Source organism: Eufriesea mexicana, unplaced genomic scaffold, assembly GCF_001483705.2.
Source record: "Eufriesea mexicana isolate 0111107269 unplaced genomic scaffold, ASM148370v2 scaffold49, whole genome shotgun sequence".
Taxonomy (NCBI): Eukaryota; Metazoa; Arthropoda; class Insecta; order Hymenoptera; family Apidae; genus Eufriesea; species Eufriesea mexicana.
Genome location: NW_016908223.1, coordinates 122,065 through 147,231, shown reverse-complemented (window position 1 = coordinate 147,231; position 25,167 = coordinate 122,065). Strand labels below are relative to the sequence as shown.

General features: G+C 33.1%; 1 protein-coding gene across 1 annotated transcript in view; it reads left to right on the top strand.

The window, feature by feature from the left end:
• The window catches only part of LOC108554578 (ras-specific guanine nucleotide-releasing factor 2), a 114,410-nt gene that overhangs the window by 6,040 nt on the left and 83,203 nt on the right, over positions 1 to 25,167 (top strand). Inside the window, exons 2-4 of the mRNA XM_017909903.1 lie at positions 1,887 to 2,117; positions 6,735 to 6,865; positions 9,742 to 9,858. Of these exons, the coding sequence (XP_017765392.1) occupies positions 2,090 to 2,117; positions 6,735 to 6,865; positions 9,742 to 9,858 (276 nt within the window). The 5' untranslated portion in view covers positions 1,887 to 2,089. The remainder of the gene's footprint in view (positions 1 to 1,886; positions 2,118 to 6,734; positions 6,866 to 9,741; positions 9,859 to 25,167) is intronic.

Here is a 25,167-nt window from a genome sequence, read left to right as displayed (position 1 = left end):
TTGCTAGTTATCATAACCTCATTTTCGTATTTCGTTCGTATTCATTATTTTACTTTGTATTGTTCTATTCTGGATACGTTTATTCTCATAAATTTATTTATTTTGCTTCAAAAATATTACTTGATTTCCAATCTCCTGTAGCATCATCGTGTTCACGATGCTTTAAAACGCATGCAGAAACCATCAAGTGGATTAAAAACCACAAAGACAAACATGATGTTCCCAATAAAGAGAAAGGAAAGAGAAAATGGAGAGGAAAGAGTAATAGAATTTCTAATTTTTAGCATTCTATATTAACTTTTATGTGTTACCAAATTAATATGGTCAGTTCCAAATGTGAGGAATGGCGGTGCGACGTATATAAGTCCGCAACGCCATCTAGGAGCGCTGCGTACTTACTGTCGACGGATTAATATCTGGTTTAAAGCGAGTTTCTTCGATGAAACGGAAAATAAAATGTTGCACCACGCGTCGACAGAGAAAAATAATGATGGCTGCTTAATGAAATTCCACGAATCAAAGGAACGCGAGCTTGTAGATTTTCTGGTATATAAATGAATATTTCGATGAATAAAAATCCGTTAATCCTCCTGTAACTCTCTCGAAATGTTCCAATATGGTTGGCTAATTTCCAAGCGGAGGGGGAATACGGAATATTCCACCGAATCTGACAAACAACGCAATAAATACTCTCGTACTCGAACCATTCATTTCGCTTTATAGGTAACTGTTGCTGAAAAATAATTAAATGGAGTCAATTAGAAAACGCTTCGTATATTAAAAAACGCTGTCGATATTCAGATTCACTTTTGCAATTTTTGATGCTGCTAATATATACTGATTAAAATTTTCAACTTTTTGATATAATTAAAAATATAAAAATCATAATTATATAACAATAAACAGGAATTTTTGTTAGCTAGAAAATTTTCAGCTTTGCAATTTTTATTATTATAATATTCCTTTCTATCGTTATATTTATTATTATTTATATTTTTTTTTTTATTATTATTTATATTTTTATATATTTTGTATATAAGAATTTTTATTGTTACACTTAGTTGCAAGTAGATACCATTATTATACTGTTCAATTTTCATAAATATTGTCTACCTTTTCTACTGATATTAATGATACTCAAATGCCATTACTAAAACTATTCGAATCCTAGAGAATTGCAGCGGTACTGAAATTATGCTCCGTAGTGGGGTTGCAATTAATTAATCCTAGCTTTTCGTTAGTATTTCATAGCGATACAGTAATAGAGGAGGTGAAAATGGAAATAATAGAAAGAAAATTGCTAATCATCAAAGTATTGGAAAATAAAGGTGAAATTTTTCTTTATTTTGCAATGATCGAAAGGAATATAAAAATTTAACGTGGAATCATTGATATATTTAATATTCCATATTCCCGAATTACGAAATTATTTCGCGATATTGCTACGCCATTGGACGAATCTCTACGAATCTTGCAAATGCGTTGTTATTATTAAACAATAAATTACACGAAGTGTTTCATTTCAAAATGAAATGCAGCAATCGAGTAACATTTTTACACAGTAAATATTTACATTGAAAATTCTTCTGCATTTGCAATGATGATGAATGAAATTCATTACTTCGTTAATTACAATTTTTCTGAACATTGCACCAAATATTTCTTTCTGCAGTAAAATTCGTCCGAATCTTGAAAATTTTGAAAATTTTTACAGTTCTAAGAGAACAGTAATTGTTTCAATAATTTTTCTGTGACTCGCTGTACATACAAGGTGTCCAAAAAGTAGAGAGGCAGCGAATTTTGTTAGCAACCAGTAGGCTAAGCCACGCAAGCTGTTGGTAATCGCAGAAATTGAGCAGTTTCTTCTTTCTTATGCACTCGTTTAGAATCGTGGTAGGACGTTGCTGAAGAGGCTGAAGAAATTGGAGTTCCTAAGATACCCACGCCACGACAAAACGACCGTGCGCAACATCACGGTGGCACGGTGCTATTTTCTACGCCATTGCATCCTATACAAGGTATTCTGGACAATCAATATTTATTGCTGGGATCGTCGAAAGGAAGCATCCTTTGCCAACGACCTGTGATCATGCTCAGCCCAAAGATGCAAAGAACCGGTGAGTCGTTGAGTCAAGTTTCTCTACGTTTCCGACGTGATCAATTGTTCTATCAGTAGTATCATTTGAAAGTGATCTTCGGGTCTTAAAACTATTATAATATAATCGGCTAATTCCAAGAATAAAACTGACTTCGTGTTATTTAAAGAATTAATCAAATATAATTTTTGTAGGTACATTCATTGACAAAATTTTCTATTTGCAGAATTTTTGTATATTTTTGGTCTTCTGAGGTATATATATTAAAATTGAAAACAGGGTGAATAGATAATTTTTAATTTTATCCTAGATATGTATCTTGGTGGATAAAGAATATACAAAAGTTTGCAAATGTTTCTTCGTTTCTTGACTTTTGTTAGTAGATGCAGTTTAATTTTTAGTGCATATTTTGTTAGTATAAATATTTTAATCACAGTGAGCTCATGCCTATTTGTTAATATTACTGTTCAATTTATTGTTACATACCCAAAATGGTTATGGTAGAAAAAATAGAGTATTTTTAAAATTTGAAAGCTAGTTAAAATATAATTTGAAGTAAATGAGATATAAGTATAAAAATTTGTTAAATCTCATGATTTTTAATATATGTACAAGCATCGTATTAAGATAATATTAGGCAAAAATTTTAATCATTTTATTTAAAAATATAAAAGTTTTGTTAAATAATATGATATTTTTTATCATTCTAATCTACGATAAGTAATTTCCAAGAATTTAATGCTAATTATTGACTAATCTATTAACGATACGAATGACGATGAAAATAATGTAATAAAAATAATATACAAATTCTTATCCAGATTTTCTAACGCTTTCTTTGAACTCTGCTCTCATACAAGCTTTTTTAAATTCCCGGTAAATTTTTTTCCACGAAAAAGGTATCAGATGCAGCTCAAAGACCAAATTGAAAAATTTGTGTACAATTTTTTTCATAGACGTAACTCTTGACTCGTTCGACAAATATTCGAAATCAGGTTTTTGAAAATAAAAGTCTACACCGGGAGAGCTTAGTTTCACGGTTTTTATTTACCTTCTCGGAAATAAAAAAAAATAACTGGTTCGCTATTGCGCTTTCACACGAAATTACAGCCGTGCTGTACGCCAATGGAATGCTTTTCGTCTTTATCTGTCTATGGATTTAAAAAATTTGCCAAAAATTCTGGTCTACGAATCCGCAACCACGATGACAGAAATATGGTCGAGACTGTCCCTTTGTTTGCATTGGTCCTGCGTTTTTTCCAAAGGATGAATTATGTTTCGCCTTCAAACGGTCGAATCGTTTCACGGAATAATGGTTTCCCACGTTCGTTCACGAAAATTCCTTTTAGTACATGTAAACTATAATAAAGCTATGTAACAGAGGCAATAGCTTCGTCGCTTTCCTCTTTTGCTATTATTAATAATGGAATATTAAAAGAGAAAGAAAATTATGGGGATAAATTATTTGAAATGAAAGAAAGGGAATGATTTAAATTTAAAAAATTGTTTAAGCTGCTTAAAAAACTTGGGTTTTAAAAAATTAAAATTGTTGAAAGTTGTACAAAAATGTTTTCATTAGTGAATATTATTAAATAAAGAATTATTTTTTAAATTGTTATAATAAATAAGGAATTATTTTAAAAACTGTGAAAAAGGGGTGAACACTAATTATAATATTTATTTGGATAATTTGAAAGAAGAATTAGGTTTTGTATAGAAATGGAAAATTTTAAACGTAAGACTTGTATGTTTCCATATGTAATTTTAATACTAGAAGAAACGAAGAAAGTGAAAAATTACTATATATTTTGGAAAACTTATAAGCTAATGATTTATAGTAAATTTATTGCATCTTTTATTTAGTAATGCACATGCTAACAATGCATTCTACAGAAAGTAGATATACTGATGAAAAAAATTAAGCATATTTTTACATAGAAAATGAAAAGAAATTATTGGTATACAAAAACTTGGAAAAAAATTACTTAAGAAATAGTGAAGAAATTAATATTAACCAAGAAAGGAATGTTAGAATCCAAATTTGAAGGATAACGTATAAGAACAACGAATTTCGAATCATTTTCATTAAAAATAAATTTTCAATATTCTATTCCAATATTGAAAAACAATTATCTGTACTATTCATAATCTCAAATTTAATTAATACTTTAATTAAACATAAAAAGAATCACGTGTGCTTGAAAAAATCTCTAAAATGATCTTTCTATTTATCTTCCCCTTTTTCTCTTCACATGCACACACACGAGGTGCCAATTTTTTGAAACGAATCAGCAAAGAAATTAAAGGAAAATTTGTCGTTCGATATTTCGAACGAAATAATTCAACCAGGATCTGAAAACAACTTCTTGACAAATGGAGAAATATATATACCTGCACGATTGCCAAAAGTTGGCGAGAGTGATGGATCGTTCCAGTAGAAATCACATCTGGAGTCACACGGAGAAACTTTCACTTAACTTACAGCGTAATAGCGTAAGTTGAGGTCGGCTTGCGACAAATCCGCGAGCTTTTCAGATTTCAGTGGAAGAACCGAGCAGAGTCGAAAGTTCCTTAACTTTATTAACATTCAGACCTCAGGATTGCTTGCTGAAAGATTCACGAGTGGGTTATCGCTTTCAGATATCTCCCGTCGATTGCTTTCGTCGTTTTTGAGCTTGTTTAAACAGCGACGAGGCGACCAGGAGTTGTTTGATTCCGGATACAGCACGGCTCCTATTATCCGAGCAAATAACGGGAAAGCGAATATTAATTGGATTATTTAAATCAAACGAATTTTTAAAAAATTTTCAACTCTTTTCGTCAATTATTCGAAATGTAAATTATTCTCTCACGAAAATTGAAAGATAATTCAGAAAGCGTGGAAGAAACTGGCTAACTTTCATCTATAACACTTTTCCATACAAAAATTTCTATTTTGATATTAAAAATATTTACAAGATTTGCAAAATTATAATTTTTAAATTTGGAATTTAATATTTGCATAATAATTTTCTATTTCTTAATTTTCACAAAGGAAAGTAGAACTGAATAACAAACATTGTGCAATAGATTACCAATATATTATTATTATTATTATTTCGTAGAATTATAATTTTATTCTAGCAATGCAATTTTACATTTTCTATTTTAATATTTTTATATATAGAGATGAAAAATTAATTTGTAAAATCGTAAAGTGGAAGATGGATATTTTGATTATTCATTATTTGGTTGTATAATGTCATTATGATGGATTTAGTAACGGAAGCAGGAACGAATTCGAGATTTGACAATCTCTGAAACTTTATCGGAATATTCGTGATCGAATGTTCAACGTGAACGCGTGAACACTTTTCACGATCTTGTATGCCGTGTGTTAATTCGATGCGAGCATTTTCAGAGCCCTCGCAAGAGCCATAGACCTATTTCAAATTCTATGGCGAAGTAAATCCGCGTATACGTTTGCGCAATTGAGTAATTCCCACTGATGCTTCCAACTTTTGCTCGTGGTATGGAATAAATTCTATGGAGCCATTTACAGTAATTTGGAGAGAAAAGTTAAAGGCCGAAACTTTTGTACGGAAATATTATTCACGGTGGGATTCGCGAATCGTAATATTTAGAGGTGATAATAAGGGAAATGTGCGTGGTTATTATGTTTGGCTATATAGCAGTACAGCTTCCCGTAACCATAAACCAGTTTAAACATAAAACTTCGAAAAACTAACGACATAATCATCCTGATAAACCTAACCTAACCTAACCAGTCGCAGTTTATTTTTATCCTTATTTTCCGTCTTCTTAGGAGTTTTCACTTCACTTCAGCCTCGTAGACCTTGATTAAAACTTTTATTTCTCTCTCTGTAAATTGGATTTCGATTTTTAATTACGTTTATCTTCTTTATATTCGGTTGGGTATAATTTAGTTAACATTTTATATCGCTGTCGATGGAATTGTGAGATTGAAAGAGAGAGTATTATAATATTATTAACTAATTTGTAAATATATGCAAAATTGAATAATAATTCAATATGTAAAAGTAGATGTATATATATTGTCGAAGTACATTGATGTATGATAGTAAATAGTAGCTTAGAAAGTAAATGTTCGAGTTCGTCATCACGGACGCCATTTTAGTGGACGGAACTCGCAAGCGCCACTAGGTAGCCGCGAGAGCATTCGGAACTACGCGACAGCGTTTAAGCCAATCAATCGTGAGATATTTATTCACACAGATATAATTGCTCACTTATCTACAGAATTTTTAATTTTTTAATATCTTTCGACGCAACCACGAGAGCTACAAGATAGTAAAATTTGAATATAGAGATATCTCTGACGATGAAGCATTTATTCGAACAAAATATTTCGTTGAATCTAATAATTTCAGTAATTTTAACAATTCATTATTAATAGTAATTCCAGAACCCAATAATTCTGTCTACTAATTTAGTGAAATTTTCTCTAGTAACTTTGCTAGAATTTGTCTGGTAACTTTATGCAATCTAGTTCATTAACTTCGTCAAATTTTGTCTAGTAACTTTGCGAAATTTTACCTAGTAACTCGGGAATAAATCCAACACCGTAGACCAGTGACATCTAAGAGAAATTGCAAATTTTGTCGCAACATGTTCCAGTGAGGGTGAACGACGCGCAGCTAGTGATGCTCTCGGAGAAAGCCCATCACGATCATTCGTTGACTGGATATTTGCACAAACGGACCGCGGACTCGGCCAAGTGGCAATTAAGATGGTTCGTTTTATACCAGGTGAGTGATACCTACGTTCTCGTGTTAATTAATTCGCCATTTTTAAATTACACCTCGAGCAGAAATCTCGCGAAATCGTTCCTTTCGGTTACTCCTTCGTTCCAGAGAAATTACCTGTGCTGAACCCGTATGCTCGCGCGTATAACAGGGGTTTGGGCAGGGTTTTCAATTAGCGGTTTTCGCGTGCTGAAAGAATCTTCAGCTTGGCACGAACTTTTCATGCAGGCTCGTTGTTACCAGCCGGCGCAAGGAATTAAAATTCATTTAACCCTTTGTCACGTCGACTCATAGGGAACCTTTGTTACTCTTAGATTTACATACGACCAGGGACGATATGAGGGTTATTGAAATGACCGGTTTATCGCGGGCATTTTTTTCATCTCAATTTTTGGCTCATTTGGTTGTATATGGAAATGAGAATATAGCAGAAAAATCAAATTGAAATGATCGTATGCGAGGCAGGATGCGAGTATTATCGATTTGGTAATATCGAACGTGCATGTAATGCAATGGATGTGTATGTAATGTGATGATAATATGATATAGATAATAATATTAGAGGTGGTACGATGAAAATTTTTGCCCGACAGGATGTAACAAAATTTTTCATTCTTGAAATTGAAATGATCGTATACGAGGTACGATGTGAGTATTGTCGATTTGATAATATCGAATGTGCATGTAATGCAATGAATGTGTATGTAATGTGATAATAAATATTGTGATAATAATATGATATAGATAATAATATTTGAAGTGGTACGATGAAAATTTTTGCTCGACAAGTTACAACCAAATTTTTCATCCCTCTTCTGTTGTAGGTGCCTCTGTGTGGCCCTATTCTTCGCTTCGTTAAAATGTGACGAAAAAAATATCCTTGCTTGAAGTTCCAACTTATACCATCGTACAAGTACTTTTACATCCACTCCATAGAAACTTTTTCACACGACCTCATGCAAATGACCTTTACGCGTCATCAGGCGAGCTCTTTTTCTCTCGCTTCGAAAAACAGTCGAAAGCCCTATGTTTCCTGCAACTTGCCTGAAACTTTCTCGAAAACACGCTGAAGCCGTACAGTGAAAAGTTCGTGAGAAGCTTGGTGCTTTGATTAACTCGCAGTCTTTTTGCGAGTTGTTGAAGAAAGTAAAAAGGTGCTTTCGTGGAACAGTTTTCACCTTCTGTTTTCCGCCCCACCTTGTACAGTAATTTATCAATCGTTAATAACACAGGATCGATGAGTTTCGAGTCGTAGGTTATGGACTCCACGCGAGGTTTCTAGAATTTTATAGTTTTGCAATTCTTTAGCAATGCAATTTTACTGTTTTGCAATTTTTCAGCATTGCAATTTTACTGTTTTGTAATTTTTTAACATTGCAATTTCAGAGCTTTGTAATTTTAGGTTATAGCAATTTGAAAATTTCGCAATTTCATAATATCAGAATTTTATTATTTCGAAATTTTGCAATTTTGCGATTTTTCAATTTTACAATATTATAGTTATATAACTTCCAATTTTATAAGTTCGCATTTTTGCACTATCGCGACATTTTAATTTTATAAAATTGCAACTTTGCCATTTCACAATTTTGTAATTTTGCAATTTCTCAATTTTATAATTTTGTAATTTTGCAATTTCTCAATTTTATAATTTTGTAATTTTGCAATTTCTCAATTTTATAATTTTGTAATTTTGCAATTTCTCAATTTTATAATTTTGTAATTTTGCAATTTCTCAATTTTATAATTTTGTAATTTCGCAATTTCTCAATTTTATAATTTTGTAATTTTGCAATTTCTCAATTTTATAATTGTGTAATTTCTCAATTTTATAATTTTGTAATTTCGCAATTTCTCAATTTTATAATTTTGTAATTTCGCAATTTCTCAATTTTATAATTTCGTAATTTTGCAGATTTGCGATTTTTCAATTTCACAAATTAGAAAATTCTACTTCTAATCTTAGCAATTCTGCAATTTTGAAAGTGTACAATTTTGCAATTTTACTTGCTTTATTATCAAATTTTTTTCTATTAGATATAACATTTTATTAATGGTTTGAATAAACTCGTACAAAAGGGCTCTAGTGTTCCATTATTATTTCGACTTCGCGTTTCGTTTTGTCACGATAATACCCTGTCGGGGAGAACGAATAGACTCTTAAAATACCAATTGTATTACGCGTGATCCGAGATCTCACGTTCTCATTGGCGCATTTGCAGTGTTGCCAACTATGAATCTCGATTTCAGCGAATTCGAAAAATTGCATTCAATTTCGTAGCCTTTCGATGTTGTTGTTTGAGAACCTAACTCGTTACTGGAGCGTAGAAACACCGTCAGGTCATTGTTTAAAGACTCGAGCTGAAACTAGGACAAAAGGGTGCAATGTAAATAAAATGTGAATGTTGAACGAAAAATTGATCGATATATTTATTTATTCAAATAATAAACTTAAAATTATGTTCAATATTATATTCCTTTATTATCCAAAGAATATGTCATTTCATATTTCTTAGCACAATATATCTAGAAATATATGAACATGATATTAGCACAAATATAAATCGAAACAGAAAATTTCCTTTTATAAAACTTAATTAACCAGAAAAAAGTGGTGTCTAAAGAATTTACGTATTTTATTTTTTATAATATAAAGTATAATATTATTTATAAAGAATATAATAGAATTTATATTAACTACCTTAATTTCCTTAATAATTTAATAATTAAATAAATTACATTTCCTGTATAATAATTACATCTTTATCAAAAATTTTCACGGTATAACACCATGTTTAATGAAACTATATCCAATTCTAATTTAAGATCGTTTCATTTTGCTTCAAATATATAATAACATATGAACGTATTTGTTACAGAATTTGCTCTTCTATTACGAAAACGAAAGCTGCTTAAGGCCCAGCGGCGTTGTTTTGTTGGAGGGTTGCTACTGCGATCGCCTCATCACCGCCAAAGGCAGAGAGCCGGATAAACAGGTAAGTGTATAGTGGTTTTAGCTCTCGAGTAGTGTCAACCCTGTATGCGCGGCAAGTTGCTCAGGGGTCGCTGCGCGAATAATTCCCCGATACGTAGAAAGTTAAACTCCACGATTGGGGATTTATGACGTGCTCAGTAGTCAATTTCACCTGACGTACTTATTGACAGAACTTTGGAATCTTCATTACCAACGTTTTAATACATTATCTTCTCGTTTCACCCAAAACGAAAGAAGGATGAAATTTTCATAAACACAATCATAATATTAACTTCCATAAATCTAATCCTTACACGAAACGATAATTAATTAACAAGAATTTAGAACAATCTCAATTATCCAACCACGAGAAACAAAAAAGGGGGATTGTCATTTATGTTTAATTCCCCTTGTTCTCCATTTGCAAATAAATACACACTTCCCACGAAGTGGTTCGTGCACTTAACCCTTTATGGTACTTTTAAAACCAGCATAATAGACACGCAGAAATGTGGCAACGCAATCTCGAATAAACATATACATATAGCGTGAGGACATATTTGTACTCCATGTTTCGATTCATATTTTTTCGTTCCAAAGCGTGTATCGTGTCAGAGGTAATTTCGTTTGGTCTTTCGAGGATAACCGGGGACCGGCTATCATTATCCTTTAAATCATCCGTTTCGTTGCACGCACGGCATCGGGGTCAAGTGTCACGCGAAACGTGCCACGTGTAAGCCGAGTATGCTTTCGGAAAAAGCCGCGGACACAGGCCCTGGAGCGCGACAGTCGCGTCCGTGGTCCTTTGTTCACGCGTTAACACGACCTCCCTCTCGATGTTCTTGCTTCCATGGACATGTGTACGCGGAGATGACGCGCCATCTGATGCAATTTTCGTGACCTCCGCGTAGTGCATCCGAAATCCGTCCATCGCGTGAAACATTCCCGAATATTTAATCTTCTTTATTCAACATTTCCTGCAAACAATGCTTTTCAGGAATACGATTCCTTTGTCGTCAGACAGGAACAATAAATACGTGGAATTTTATAATTAATTTATACATGATACGTAGAATCTGAATAACGTTGCACAACTTCGAGATGCGTTTAGAGGTTAGTTAGGCCAGCGATTCTCAACTTTCTTTGGGTGTTTTATTACTCGAATGGACAGATGAACTATTTTATGAGTAGTATCTATTTAATTATGCTTGATTTTTAAGTTTGGTTTGATTATAGCAGCTAAGAATGTTTGATGTATCGGTGGTACGAGGATTGTAGGTTAGGATCGTTGGGTCAAGCTGTTAAGTGAATAGTAAGTACTTAATTTGCTCGTCTTAATTTTCTGTACAATGGAGCATTGTGCAGTCTGATTGCAGTGGACCTGTCTAAAATTCAAAGCTCTTTCTCTCTTTTTCAAAAACTTGCTATGAGAATTCTTCTTTGTTACTTTTTTGAGGTTAGTATAGAATTTATTGGAATTAATAGGGTTTTTACCTTGACTGTACTGATTTATTAGTTTAATGTTACTGTATTATTAATTGCACTAATATTGTCATTTATACGAGACTCAGTGTACGTTAATATTTATCGATAATTTATATAAAATCAATTTTACAGAATTTTCAGAGTATTGCTTCTTAAGAGTGCATAAAATTCCATGATACTTTTAATGAACTCTTGTATATGAGAATTAGTATTGTCAGATATTGTCACAGCGTAATATCATGGCAGACTGTTATCGTGTCAAATTGTTTCAATCGTTGTAGTAACAATTACCTATATATTCTAATTTGAATTATTCTCTCCGAGTTCCATGAAATCCCATTTACCTCGTGTTTGTTTCAGATGGTGTTGTTATCGTAAAACACGGTGATGTTCATTAGATACTTGAAATTCAATATTGCGTGCATCACTATATCGCTATTTTGTCACATTGCTGTGCCATCAACAGCTTTATCCAAACAAGTATCAATGAACATTAACAAGTTCGTGTTTGTTCATTAACATAACAGCTTCGAAATGCAGATTTAACGAATGTAATTCGAGGAAAATTAAAAACAGATAGGAAGATCATAAAATATCGCTATATGAAATATGTGATTTTATAATTATGTTTGTAATTTTTTATTAATAATTCTTACATATAGCTAGCTAAAAATTTTGATAAAAATATATTGTTTTACTTATTAATTAACATCAAATTATATCTCAAATTTTATTCGGTATTAATACCAAGTCATGTATAAAAAATACGATTATTTTATTTACAAAATTTAGCGAAAGGGATTGAATTGTAATAAAGTAATTTCATTGGAAATCATTAGCGCTTTCAGATTTTATATTATGCAAAGTACGGATATTAACTTGTTTTATCAGTTTATGCATATTTAATGTCAGTTTACTCGTACCTCGTGAGCACGAATTTCAGCTTACATTTGGCGAAATTTTGCACTTGCTATTGTACTGTATGAAATCGTAATCAGAATTTAAATTTGTCTGGTTGAAGGGGATGTTGGGAAACTTTTCACCTTTATTGTTGTGATGTTAATACAAACTGAGCTTACGACATGGTTAGTACAAAAACTATAGTTTGCATCTAAAGCGATAATAATATATTTTGACAGAGTTTTAACGTTTCTTCCCTCAAATCCATCCAAACATAATTGAATTTACGATACTACTTCTCGTTGAATATCTCAGGAATATCGTTGAAAGTTACTGGATAAATTAAAGGAACTAGGATCTAGGGACTTTATTATTCCCGGTGTATTATGCAAATTAATTCAAATTGTTTTTAAGTACTGAATCATTTTGTTAGGTGTAATTTGTTAAACAATATCCTGTATCGATGTTAGATAAATCAAGATCATTTTTCTTTCTTATTACAGTGACGAACCCTACTTAACGTAACCTAACCTGTACAAGAAATGATTCAACAGATTTATATTAAAAACGTAGAAGCCTTATCCAACGTTCTTTTAATAGCATATGCTTTTATTGGTTTATTTCTTAAAAGGGTATCTTCTTTTGTTTGCCTTTCATCGACAATAACAGCATATTTTCTTTTCTCGCTTTTCTTGCCTAATTTATAACCTATTTTTCTTCCTATAACAAGAACGGAATGACGCTATTGGAGGCATAGCCTTGACCGGTCAATATATTTAGCCTGTGCATTAGCGTTATATAAAGAAATTCGATTATTTTTTACTGATCGAATAAATTAAATATTAGCAACCATGTTGGAAACTATAACGTCATAGAGTATACATAAGATAGAATTATTTAACACAGGATTAACAATTTTACATAATTAATTAACGAAACCATGTTATTTTCAATTCAGTCCTAGGTATTTATTATATATATACACAGAGACAATTATAATATAAATAGACATTTATTTCACAATTTAACAAATTTTATATTTACAGAATACTAGCTATGACATACTATTTAACACAGAATTAACACTATTACATAATTAATTAACGAAACCATGTTATTTTCAATTCATTCCTAGGTATATATTTTATATTTATACAATATTAGCTATGACATACTATTTATGATTCACATAATCAAACGCGGAATAGTTACTTATATAATATATATATATTCAATTTAATATAATTATATAATATACGATATCGAGAAGTATAGTTCCGCCTATACACAATAGAAGGCGCTATGACTCCGTTAAGTAATCCAACAAATGAGTTTCCTTTCTATATTCTTATTATCTTCTCTTTCCTCTAATTAAACCTTCTGTCTTATACCTCACTCTACCATAACTGTTCATTTAAATACAAAATTATATCCATTTATATTTCGCTTATTACTAATATAAACCAGATTATACATATTATAACGAGCATAAAATATACAATTATTTGCATTATAGCAAATTTCGAGCAATCAATCAAATATTTATCGTACATCAAAATTCTTTTTACTTCCGTTATTTTTGTAGAAGAACACGTTCTAATACCATTTGCCAGAGAGCACGGAATTACGTGCTTGATAAAAGATACGACAAAATATGAAGGAAGATAACAGCGGCCATTTACGAATCGATGAAATAACTCGTGATTCCCTGACCGCCAAAACTATCGCCTCTGTCAGCGAAAAAATCGCGACAGCGGCAGAGGCCATTATTCATTTGGCCCTTTGTTCTGACATTACCACCACGCTAGTGCGAATGAAACGGTTATTGGCACGTTGGCGGAAACAAATAGCACCGCTGGATTATTTGCATATCACAGCAAGTGCTTTCCACCGGTCGTTTCCGCGTGCCTTGTTATTCGCAAAGTTACGTGGCGACTCGCGGAAAAAAATTGCTCGAAATTGATCGATGCGATTCGTTTTACGGGACTGCTTTGCATACCGTCTGCGTTTCAACCCATTGTGTTCACTCGAGGCGACAGTGGAACTTCGAACACGAATCAGTTCGGTTGCACGGAACAATGTAGCCACTGTTTCCATTGTGGGTCCGTAAGAAACGCAAAGGAATCCATTTGTTAGCCCCGTGGAGTTTCCTGAGGCAATGAATTCGGTTTCAATCCTTCCCTTAAAATTTTCCACTATAATACTCGCTTCGAAATATATAATTTTCTTTCTGGACGATAATCGAGTATCTTTGTTTCTTAATTTTGTGACGTTTCGATTAATTTAATTATTTGATCGCATTTTAAACATTTGGATAATCTGGATCATCTGAAACTATCTTTAGATACGTTGGGTTTCTAAGTTTAGTTTGTCAGTGATAGAAGTGTGCAATATATCTGCAGCAGAGTTGCCACGAATACTGTACAGAGAGAAATCGATATCTCGAAGAGGAAATTTCATTCACTCTGTATCTGCAACTTCAAATCTTCCAGTTCAGTGGTTTAGGAGTGGATAACTACGAAATCATTTTGCGAAGGTTCATTAAGCAATGAATTTCTTTCGAATCTTTCTTTGTCGTGAATTTAATCACGCAGGAAATTTCTTTTAGTAAAGACACTGTTACTCGGTCGCGACATCTAGCGGCGAGAATACGTAATAGAAGAATACCGCGAATTTTGAAATTACCGAGGGTTAGACTTCTCATTGATACTAATTAGACGTAACTATACTTCATTAATTCTTTACAGAAGTGAAGCAAATATAACAATCCATAGAATACGTAATAAATTATTACGAATTAAAATAAAAATTTGTAAATAAAAATAATATCTATAATAAAATTACTTTTTGCCACAATATATGTGACATTCGACACGATAAGTACAATTTAAAACTTTTGCCGTGCATAATGTTATTTTCCTGCAAGGAATTAATTCTAGTGACATATCGTAACTAGCCTAGTGATTTGCTGGCTTCGGTCAGTAGGAAGTGCTTAAATCGAGCTCGTATAAATGGCTTTTAGTACTGCAATGCAGACGTTTGTACGAATATTTCATACTCCCATGCGATCCTTTATTTTTCCAATTTATTCAATCCTATGCATACTGAACGCTGCGAAACAAAATCCCGTACGAAGATTGCGTATCATCGAAATTAAATATCTCTGTTCCGAGTGGATTTTAATTTATACCAAAGACGGACACGTATCCTCTCCACCTGTACGCTTGAAATTGTAAACTAATTGCACGTAAAGTATTAACGCGTAAGCTGGTCTATCGATTTCTTGAAAGGTCGCTCGACGGGTCAGCTCTTTTTTTACTTCCTTTTTTCGAGATGCGTTTGTGCAGCTTTTCCATCTCTAAAGGACGATTATGAATCGCTTAGTGGGCTCTTTGGTCAGTGGAGAGGCACCGTGAAATATCGTGTCACACTATCCACGTTGTATCGCCGAAACGTAAGATCCATTTTCGTCATAAAATTCATTTTTCACCCGGCGGATGGGAATAAATTCCGTTAGAAATAGGATGAATTGGCGGGAAATTTAATATTTAAATAGTTCAGCTATTATAAACGGAACTGTGCAGCGAATGGTATACGCGATTTTTATTAGTTGGAATTCCATATTGCAGCAATTATCTCGTTGTTGGAGCTAAACGTAAGGAAAAATGTGATTGGGTTTCGTGAAAATTAATCCGAACAATGCAACAACGGGAATGCACCGTTTGGTTAATGATACGTGCACGATATTCGGCACGAATTTTATAGTGTGCTATGTATATTCAGGCAGAAGTGGAATGAAACAATCAAAACTACCGGTGATGATGATTATTCTAGCTGAATTAAAATGCTTGTTGCTCGAATGATGTTATTGCAGTAATCAATCAGGTCTAATTGAATCGAAATTGGTTTAGCTGCGAATTGGTGCTATATAAGGTGAATTTGACACGACTTCGTGACATTTTGTGAGCTGTTATAGAAACCTTGGTACGTAGTTATTATTCTGTCCACTGGACATAGATAGGAAATACTGTTATTTATTTAGAAATTTCTATTTCTGTTTAGAAATTAGCAGTTAATATTTATTTCTAATTATTTAATAAATTTATCATTTATATCAAGCACTTTATATTATAAAAATAAGTAACAAATTGCAATTATAGACACTTTATCTTTATAAATTAAAGATTTACTTAATATTTTCAGAAAATATTATAGGTCTGAGGAATTTTATTTTATCTTTGCATAAGTACTCAGTAATACTCTTATTTGATATATAATACAATTATATATGAAACTTTGACTAGGTATACATTAGGTTTATTTTGAATTAAGTATAGGTTAGAGTATACCTGTTCGATTTCGCTAATTTTTTGATATCTTGTAGTCCAAATGTCAAAATCGATATTTCGCATAACCATTTTTACCTGCTATTATAAGATATTGGATTTTACTTATTATACTGATCCACGTACTCTGGATTAAATATCGAAATACAGTATTCCAGTTGTATATGTACATAAATATCTACATATGATGTTTTTTATTTTATTGTAAAAATTGGAATTGCTAGCTTGCCACATTCTTCGAGTCTAATTAAAACGATATCAGTGGAATTATCTGCAAAGCTGTCGCCATTGGGTTAGACATTCCTTAATTCGCTAAATTAATTACCATGCAGTGTCTCTCCAACTTTCAACCGTCGATTTCCTCGTTAACTATAAACGCAACACCTATTTGGCTGTTAACCATGATTGAGCGATCGAGTTTCAGCGTTCTCGGAATCCAATAGTAATTTAACTTGTATCTGTGGCGGTAATCTGCAGAGTTCCTGCTAGTTCTTGACACAACTCTCAGAATCGTCTGTCAAAGAACAGAATATTAAGGTGATAACTGGGCGTGTATATATGTACAATGTATATACCGTCATTGTTGCCTTCAGCTACACAGGATCCAAGTGTAAATTGATCTATCATCTCAAGCAAGTTCGTTTCGAAGTGACGGAAGAAGTTTGAAGGATACGACTATTGGACGGTAATTGAAAACACAGATTTAATTTTCGATGAAATTCATGCAGTTCTGAACAAACTTTTAAATGTTCCAAAGCCTCAATTTTATAAGTTCGATTTTATAACTGCAGCTGAGCTGCTTTTTTTAAGATTATTTGGAATAAATAGAGGAGAGATTAATGCTATCATCTTCCTTGGTCCTTAATTTCATGCATTTGTGGCCTCGAAGAATCACGATGAAGAGATTTAATCAGAGGACATTTGAATTTTCTTTCATTTTCTCCTGTTTTAATTAGTGGAACGAAGTTTCGTTTAGACCGGTCGAGTTAATTCAGTCTTCAAGTTTCGAGGATTGAAGTAATTTAAAACTACTTTATTAATGTGAACGTCTTATTTTTCTTGCAAGTTTCAAAGTACGTCTTGAAATATCCTTTCGAGTTACAAGCGAAGTAAAAGTTTTCTCAAATGTTGCTTGATTTAAAGTACACATTGCGTATATACTTTAGAATGTTAGGTGATGTTATACTAACTATAACCTAAAGCTAGGTGATAATTAAAAAGCGAACTAACAAATTTCCAGAAATATATGAGAATTCAAATACAAATAGATAAAAATCATGAATGCAAATTATAAAGAAGATAAAAATTAGAATATAATCTTTTAACGCTACCTCATCCGACGCCATATTGGATGTCCATTATTTGAGGTTAGGTTACCCGCATTCAGACAACTTCAGAGTCAACTGACTTTAATTACCGTAATTGTAATTATCATACGAAGTAAGGTACTTATGATGACATTTATAATATCCCAAATACATAACAATGGATTCATTTTAATTAACAAAGCCAATCAATGTAAAAGAAGGAACCATTTTGTACAATTCTTTTCTACAATTACAACGAAGTTTGGTACATCATAACCTCACGATATAAAATCATCTACGTTCATATTAATGTTCATTATTTCTTCTAAAATTATTTTCTTTTTGTTGTTTTGTGTGACTGACTATCTTGTTAATTATAACCTCGCAAAGCAAAGAGTTAAAATGTGTTATTTTACTGTGTTTTCGGAAGTATTTCCTATTTATCTGACAATGATATTTTCTCTTAGGATGATAGGAATTTTACTTTGGGATTTTGGGTTGAATTGAAATACACATTCTTTTCCTTTGCAGTCACGATATTAATTCATCACGATTTACTCTTCATCCGTTTTTCTTCCGATAAAAGACCAACTTTCCAGACAAGACACTTCCGCCATTTTATACCTTCGAGTACAGCGACAAAATGAAGTATCGTGATCATTACTCGATCTGGAAAAACTTTCTTTAGTCAGTCGAGACACGTTCCACGTCAGCAGTAAAGCTGTGGCAAACAAGTTGCACTTCGTTCGTCTAACATACAAATTGCATTTCAATCTTCGTACAAACAAGTTGCATTTCAAACATCAATCAACCTGACTGTATTTTGAGCTTCAAAGCAAATATTTGCAAAGGATGCAGTTCTTCATACACATCGGATCTATCTCATAGATATTAATCGATATTGCCAGTAATAATTGTGTTTACTATTTTTTCATCAAAATACCTATTAGTTCGATGTTTGAGTGAACAATCGGAAATTGCTATCTCATCTCTGACACAAAATATTATATATGCCTTTTTGTATTTTCGTTTTTATATTTCCTTTTATTTTCATTATTATAAAAGACTAATTCTCTATCGAATCTTTGTTTCGATACGTCCTTTATTTAATCGAATACGTTTGTTCTATCTCTTCTGTAATTTTCGAGCACGTATAGCAAACTGGATTTATCCACATTCTTGACAAGCAATTCTAAAGCTTTTACGACATCGGCTGAGATCTCAAGATACCATCTTTTCAATCTCTTTCTGGGGATAGGAACTGCAAGAAAGTTGTAAAATCTGCAGTATGTATGAAATGTCCAACAATTTCAATGGCTTTCCAAAAATTTTTCTCAGAAAGCAACGACATGGTTCTGTTATGAAATATATATTACTAAATATTCTGATATATTCAAAGTTGAAAAATTTCTTACATTTATAACATCGCATAAAATAGTATAAATTCACATCACTCTATTGCGTTTTGGTTAAATTTCGTAGTATTAAAATATCAGTATTAAAATACTTTATAATATTTAAACCTCGCGTCTAACTGGAGTAGCAGATGCTGTTTTATTAATGAATTTCAATTAATATTTTATTAAAAATATGTTGCATGCGTTATGCATTTATAACTGCACAATTAAAGGTAATAAATTCAAAATACAATACAGGGTATTTAATGAAGTTAAATATGAAAATTGGAGATATTACTAACACGATCTAACTAATAATAAAGCTCCTATTATTTCAAGCTCTTAATGAATGGTTGTATTATCTCCTTCTTTCAATGCAAACAAAAATTCATTAATATCGGGGATTGTGCAAATATTTTTTCTGCTGGGTATGTTCAAGATAATAGAACTCTTTATCTCCTCGATTCTTTTGAAGCTGTGCAACGCGGAACCCTTCTGAGAGATGGCGAGATATTATTTGTACAATCTTCTGCTCTTGTACCATAATTCTGATTTATTAACATTGATTTTATAGATTATTTCTCACTTCAAATCATAATTGAATACGTGACATTTGCTTTTCTCCAAATATATTTAAAATCCTTATTTGTATTACGAAACGAGCTTTATGCTCAGCATGTCTCTTCGTCCAAAGCAACCTCGAACAAAAAATTACTCTGCATGTTTAAATCACTTTTAATGAGTTCGCCTGTAACGCAAAACTTTTGAAAATCGACCGATGCCGATAATGATGTTCGTTCGCGGAGCAAAGTACACTTAAGCTTCATTTAACACACGGGCCCGGGGAAGAGGGAATCCCCTTTTCAGCCGAGCAATTTTCCACAAATTTTTCGCTTCTTCACTATATATGTGTATATATATATATATACATTGTATACTCTGTGAGATTCAAAGTTTCGTACGAAAGGCAGTTGGCCGCAATTCAACGTTTAATCGACCTTAAAATTCTCCAATATTGAGATAGCCTGGTCAAAGCTGCAGTGCCGCCACCTACACGAAAGAACAGGCGCAGCGTCGAGCGCGGGAATATGAACGCGCTCGAAAGCAATAAAGTCGAAATAGCGATATAAAGGCTGGTGCACAAATTAACGTTACGCGGTCATTCGGTGGATTCGATGTGTTTTGGTCCGTGAGCCGTTTAAAATCGTTGGCTTGATTTATTTTAATATCGACGTGTACAGGGTGGTGTATTAAAAATTCTACATTTCCGACCGGAACACGTGACGTTTATTAAAATTTATGCATCGACGTGGCTTTATGTAAATGCAGCTTGAGGGATTATCGTTTGAATCGTTTCAAATAAAATTATGATTGTAACGTGCTTAGTATTTATACCCTGGTACGAAGATAATTTTTCCATTTGGAATGCTTTAAAGCATGATATTGTTCCGTGGGATAACTCGCTCGTTGAAATGAACATTAAACGCAGATGGTAGCACCAATTCGTTTCCTATTTCAGCCGTACACTTGTTGCTATGGCAAACTTGTTGCACCATATTTTTACCTTCCGATAAATCTCAAATCCTGCGTTTTCATCTTCGAATTATCTCGGATTTCGAGTCAAGTTCACTTTTTCATCAAAGAACGAATCGCAGAGCCTTGCATACATGCAAATATTAAATTCTAATTTTATTATAAATTTTGCAATATTACGCATAGTTAATCGAGGTAGTAAATATGTAACAATTTATAGATAGAAGTGACAAATACTTTAATAATTAATTTTTGAATAAATCATATATGTATATAATAATATATATAAGTATATAATTTGATTCATATATAAATTAATTTCCAAAATTACATATGTATATATTATAATTAATTTACCTAACATAATTATATTATATTATTTAGTAATTTTATGTAATAATATAATATATTATATATTTCTAGAGCATGTTTTTGGAGTATTATATATTACACTTAATACGTTACAATGATAATACTTATTTTAATACATGTTCTACTAATGAAAACACGATTAAAGTATTATGTAACAAAGAATCCATAAAGGATTTTATGAAAACATTTCCCTTACTTCCTGTTCTAATTCTGACTCTCTGGAAGGATCTACCTGAAGTCTCTGTTCTCTCCCAGTCTGTGCAGGAAATTTAACAGCCGGCCATGACGAAAAGTAAGGACACACTAGCCTTCCTTTGTTCATTTGCTCCAAAGTCCACGTAGATGTAAACTACCACAGAGTAGCTGTCACATTTTTTACAATTCCCTGCTACCCTCTATCACATAGCTAGGACCTACACGTACGGCTGTCTGAAACGGCACCGCGTGCTCGTAAAATCAGTCATCCCTAAAACTACACGCATTTCAACTTCCCCAACAGTGACTCTAGGTACCCAGAAGAAGACAGGGTGCCTGAGTATCAATAAACGTCATACGACGTCAATTTGGTATGACGTTTTCCACCATTAGCTTCCTCTGACGAATAATTTAGGAAAAATTAGTATTGAAATTTGGAATATTAAAATGAATTTAGAGATTAGTATACAAAATTCGGTGCTTATCCTTATTATCCTTATGTCAATTTGCACGGTACCTGTCAATCTAGGATACAGAACTGATCTAGTTGCATCAACTTTCGTCCAAACTGGACTCAGCACTTAGTTTAATCTCAGTTGGCGCGAATTCCCTTTGCGCGACGGGCTTTGAAAAGCTCCCTTTCAAACGAAGGAATCGCATCCTCGACTGGGAAATCAATTGCAGCCGTTAGCCTTGACGTGGCGAGCGTTCATGAAACAATGGCCACGGCGAGCATCGCCGTTCTTACGTCGAAGTGCTCGTCCCGTTTTAGCGCAGCATTGTCTGACGGATAGCATTGTCTCGGTTTTACTTAGCCCTGTGGAGAGGGTGAAGCAACCCTCTACGTTTCGACTTCACCCCCTTCTACCTTTGCCTGTGACGCCTGCGATGGAATCAGAATGGATATTGCACGTTCCGTTCCAATTGCGAAACCCCCTGCTGCAGAAGAATGTGTCGATTTGTAGTTCAAACACTGCAATTTTTATTCTTCCTTTCGTTCTGCCTGTGCAGAGTTCATCGAGCATCAAATTTGTCACTTTGTTCGCAGATTACACAGACTTTAAATCCATTTACGTCTTCCTGCGAGGTTAGGAGTGGAGGTTAAGAGATTTGAGGTTAGGTTTCACGCGAGCTTTGCGAGGTTTGGCTTCGCGTAAGATTTGCGAGGTTAGGTTTCGCGTAAATTTTTGATTTGTACAAATGTGTATTCTTGAAAGTATCAAGAACGAGGTTATGTTTCTTTCTGATCAAATTATTCGAGTTGTAGGAATTATGTTTGTAATGCGCAATTATTTGCTGTAATTCCTGCAATTCGTGTAAATGTGTTCGTTACTTTTCAAGGTTCCCATACAGAGTTTGCATTAACTTTGTTTGTAACTTCGGGTTCTATTGGTAGTTAGTGGGATCACCTATCAAGGCAAGCATTCAACGGACGGATACATAGACTTTGATTTCAATGGCGGTGAAAAGTTGTTACCTTTGAAAGGAGTTTAAAATTAATATCAAATCAAAGCATAAAGGCCAGAATGAAAGTAATACTATAGTCGGGAAACATTCCCTATAATTCTCAGAGGTTTAAAATAATTCTTAGACACTTTTTTATTTCAATGTTTTATTTCTGATACATAACTAATAACACATACGAGTATATAAATTATAATAAAAATTATTTTATTTACAAAAATTAATTTAACAAAATGAAATTTCATGCAAAAGTAATGGATTTCTTTTTACTTCACCTAATATAATCTTGAACTATTTTCTACCAGTATTGCAGAAATTTATTTCAATTTTGCATAATTACATTATTCTAAACTTAACATCGACTAATTGCAAGTAGTGTATGAGAATTAAAATTGGAAATTGCAGTTTGACTCTTAAAATATTGTACAATTGATTTCAAAATTGAGGATACGATGGTCAGAAGTCAAAAAGTTACATTCATTTTATTAAACTGACTTTTACAAATAAAATAATTTTTGCAAAAATAGAGGATTTCTTTTTATAAATACAAATACTGGAATATTCAGGTGGTGGCTAACATTGTTAACTTCACCTAATACTTCATTTTATAATAATTCCTTATGTGGTAGTGGTTACATAGATTTTTAAGTATGTATGTTGGTATAAGTGTGAAGAATGTTTGTGTGGAAGAATATATGTGCGTGTGTCGAGTATGACTAATGGTAAGAGTCGTGAAAAACAGTTAGTACTTGGAGGACAATCAACAGAAAATGACGTTGTGTGTAAGAAAGTCGTGTAAAATTTATATCGAAGAGAGAAGCGAGTCTATTTTTACTAATTCTATTAAAATTTTTTGTTCTGTTATTAAACTATTAAATAAATATTGTTATTATTTCATCCATCACTGACACCTTATACAACAAAATTCGCGTAACAAGATAAATTTTCTAATACCTTCTCGAATTTTTAAAATCCTAATCTCAGGATCATTGTGCATCGTCTTCTATCCTTGGATTTTACAAACTTTCCAATTCGTCTGATCTCCATACGTAGACTCGAAGAACTAACGAGACATAGTACTCGCTCTATGCCAGTTTCAATAACGTTATTGCATCCAGATTGTTACGGTATTTGCTATACGTTTAATTCCATCTCTACGTGACACTGCAAGATACAGCTGTTTGCATCCGGACTCAGTATTTACCCTTCGAGCGCAAGTTAATTAAAGCTCTGCTCGAGAGCAGGATGCACGAGTCCCTGGGGAAAAAGTAGGTGGAAAAAAATGACGGAACAAAAATTGCAGCTCCTTTGGTGGTGCATGACCTTCCTCCCTTCGCATTTCCGCGGTAGTCTTATTAGCTGCCTGTTCTCCATCTTGGATCTGACGCTGGATCCGAGGCTTCTATTATGCCTCGTTATAGTCGAGTTTCCTTTAGATCAGCGAATACCCCTGGGGATTATAGACTTGTTTTTATTCCTGTTTGTTCGTGTTTTATTTGCCGGGGTGAAAATCGAGTTTCGCTGCGTCCGCGGCTGTACGTTTGGCCAGATTGAAAAGAAACTTCGATCTCCGCTTTTGTATTCGATAAAATCGAATCCGGTTGCTTATACCGTGATTCAATTATGCATTCCGTTTGTAGTTCATTTGCTAACATTCTGCGAATATCGCGTCAACTGCGAATACGAAAAGTCCTTTCTATAAATGGTAACGAAGTTTGTTAAATAATCGGATTCTATTTAACGATAAGGAGATTGATTACTTTTATGGGGATTTTTGAAACAGATAACGGTAGAATATTTTCTAAAAGCGGGGTTTAGTATTAATCCTTTGTACTCGAGAGGTGATTTTCAGTCGCCATTTCATAAAATTTGGAAGATCGATATTAATTAATATATCAAATTTAATGTAATGTAACAGTGTGCGAGGTAACGAAATCAAATAATTTTACAATTATATTATTATACAATTCTTTATTTACTGCTTAAAAAGATATCGTCAGTTTTTTAGTAGAGAATCTGTTAAGCCTTGGAATGTCGTGCCGGTATTACATTCGGCCCTTTGTTTATAATAGGCCCAGAAGACTGTTAGGGTCTTCTGGCAGCCAGATTCTAATTGCTGTTTTAGTTCAAGTTCCGTGTCCCTTCTATCTTCATTTTCAATGCATTTTCAAACAATTCTTCATTTCCCTCGGGTCACCGGACACGAGGCTTTCTTTAGCCATTAATGTTAGAAAGCAGGCAACAGCACTTAGGATTTGGCTGACAATAGGCCAGCAAAGAAAGGGACCAGGCCATGTGCGATGTCGCGACTTTCGGAGCCATAAAGTAACGG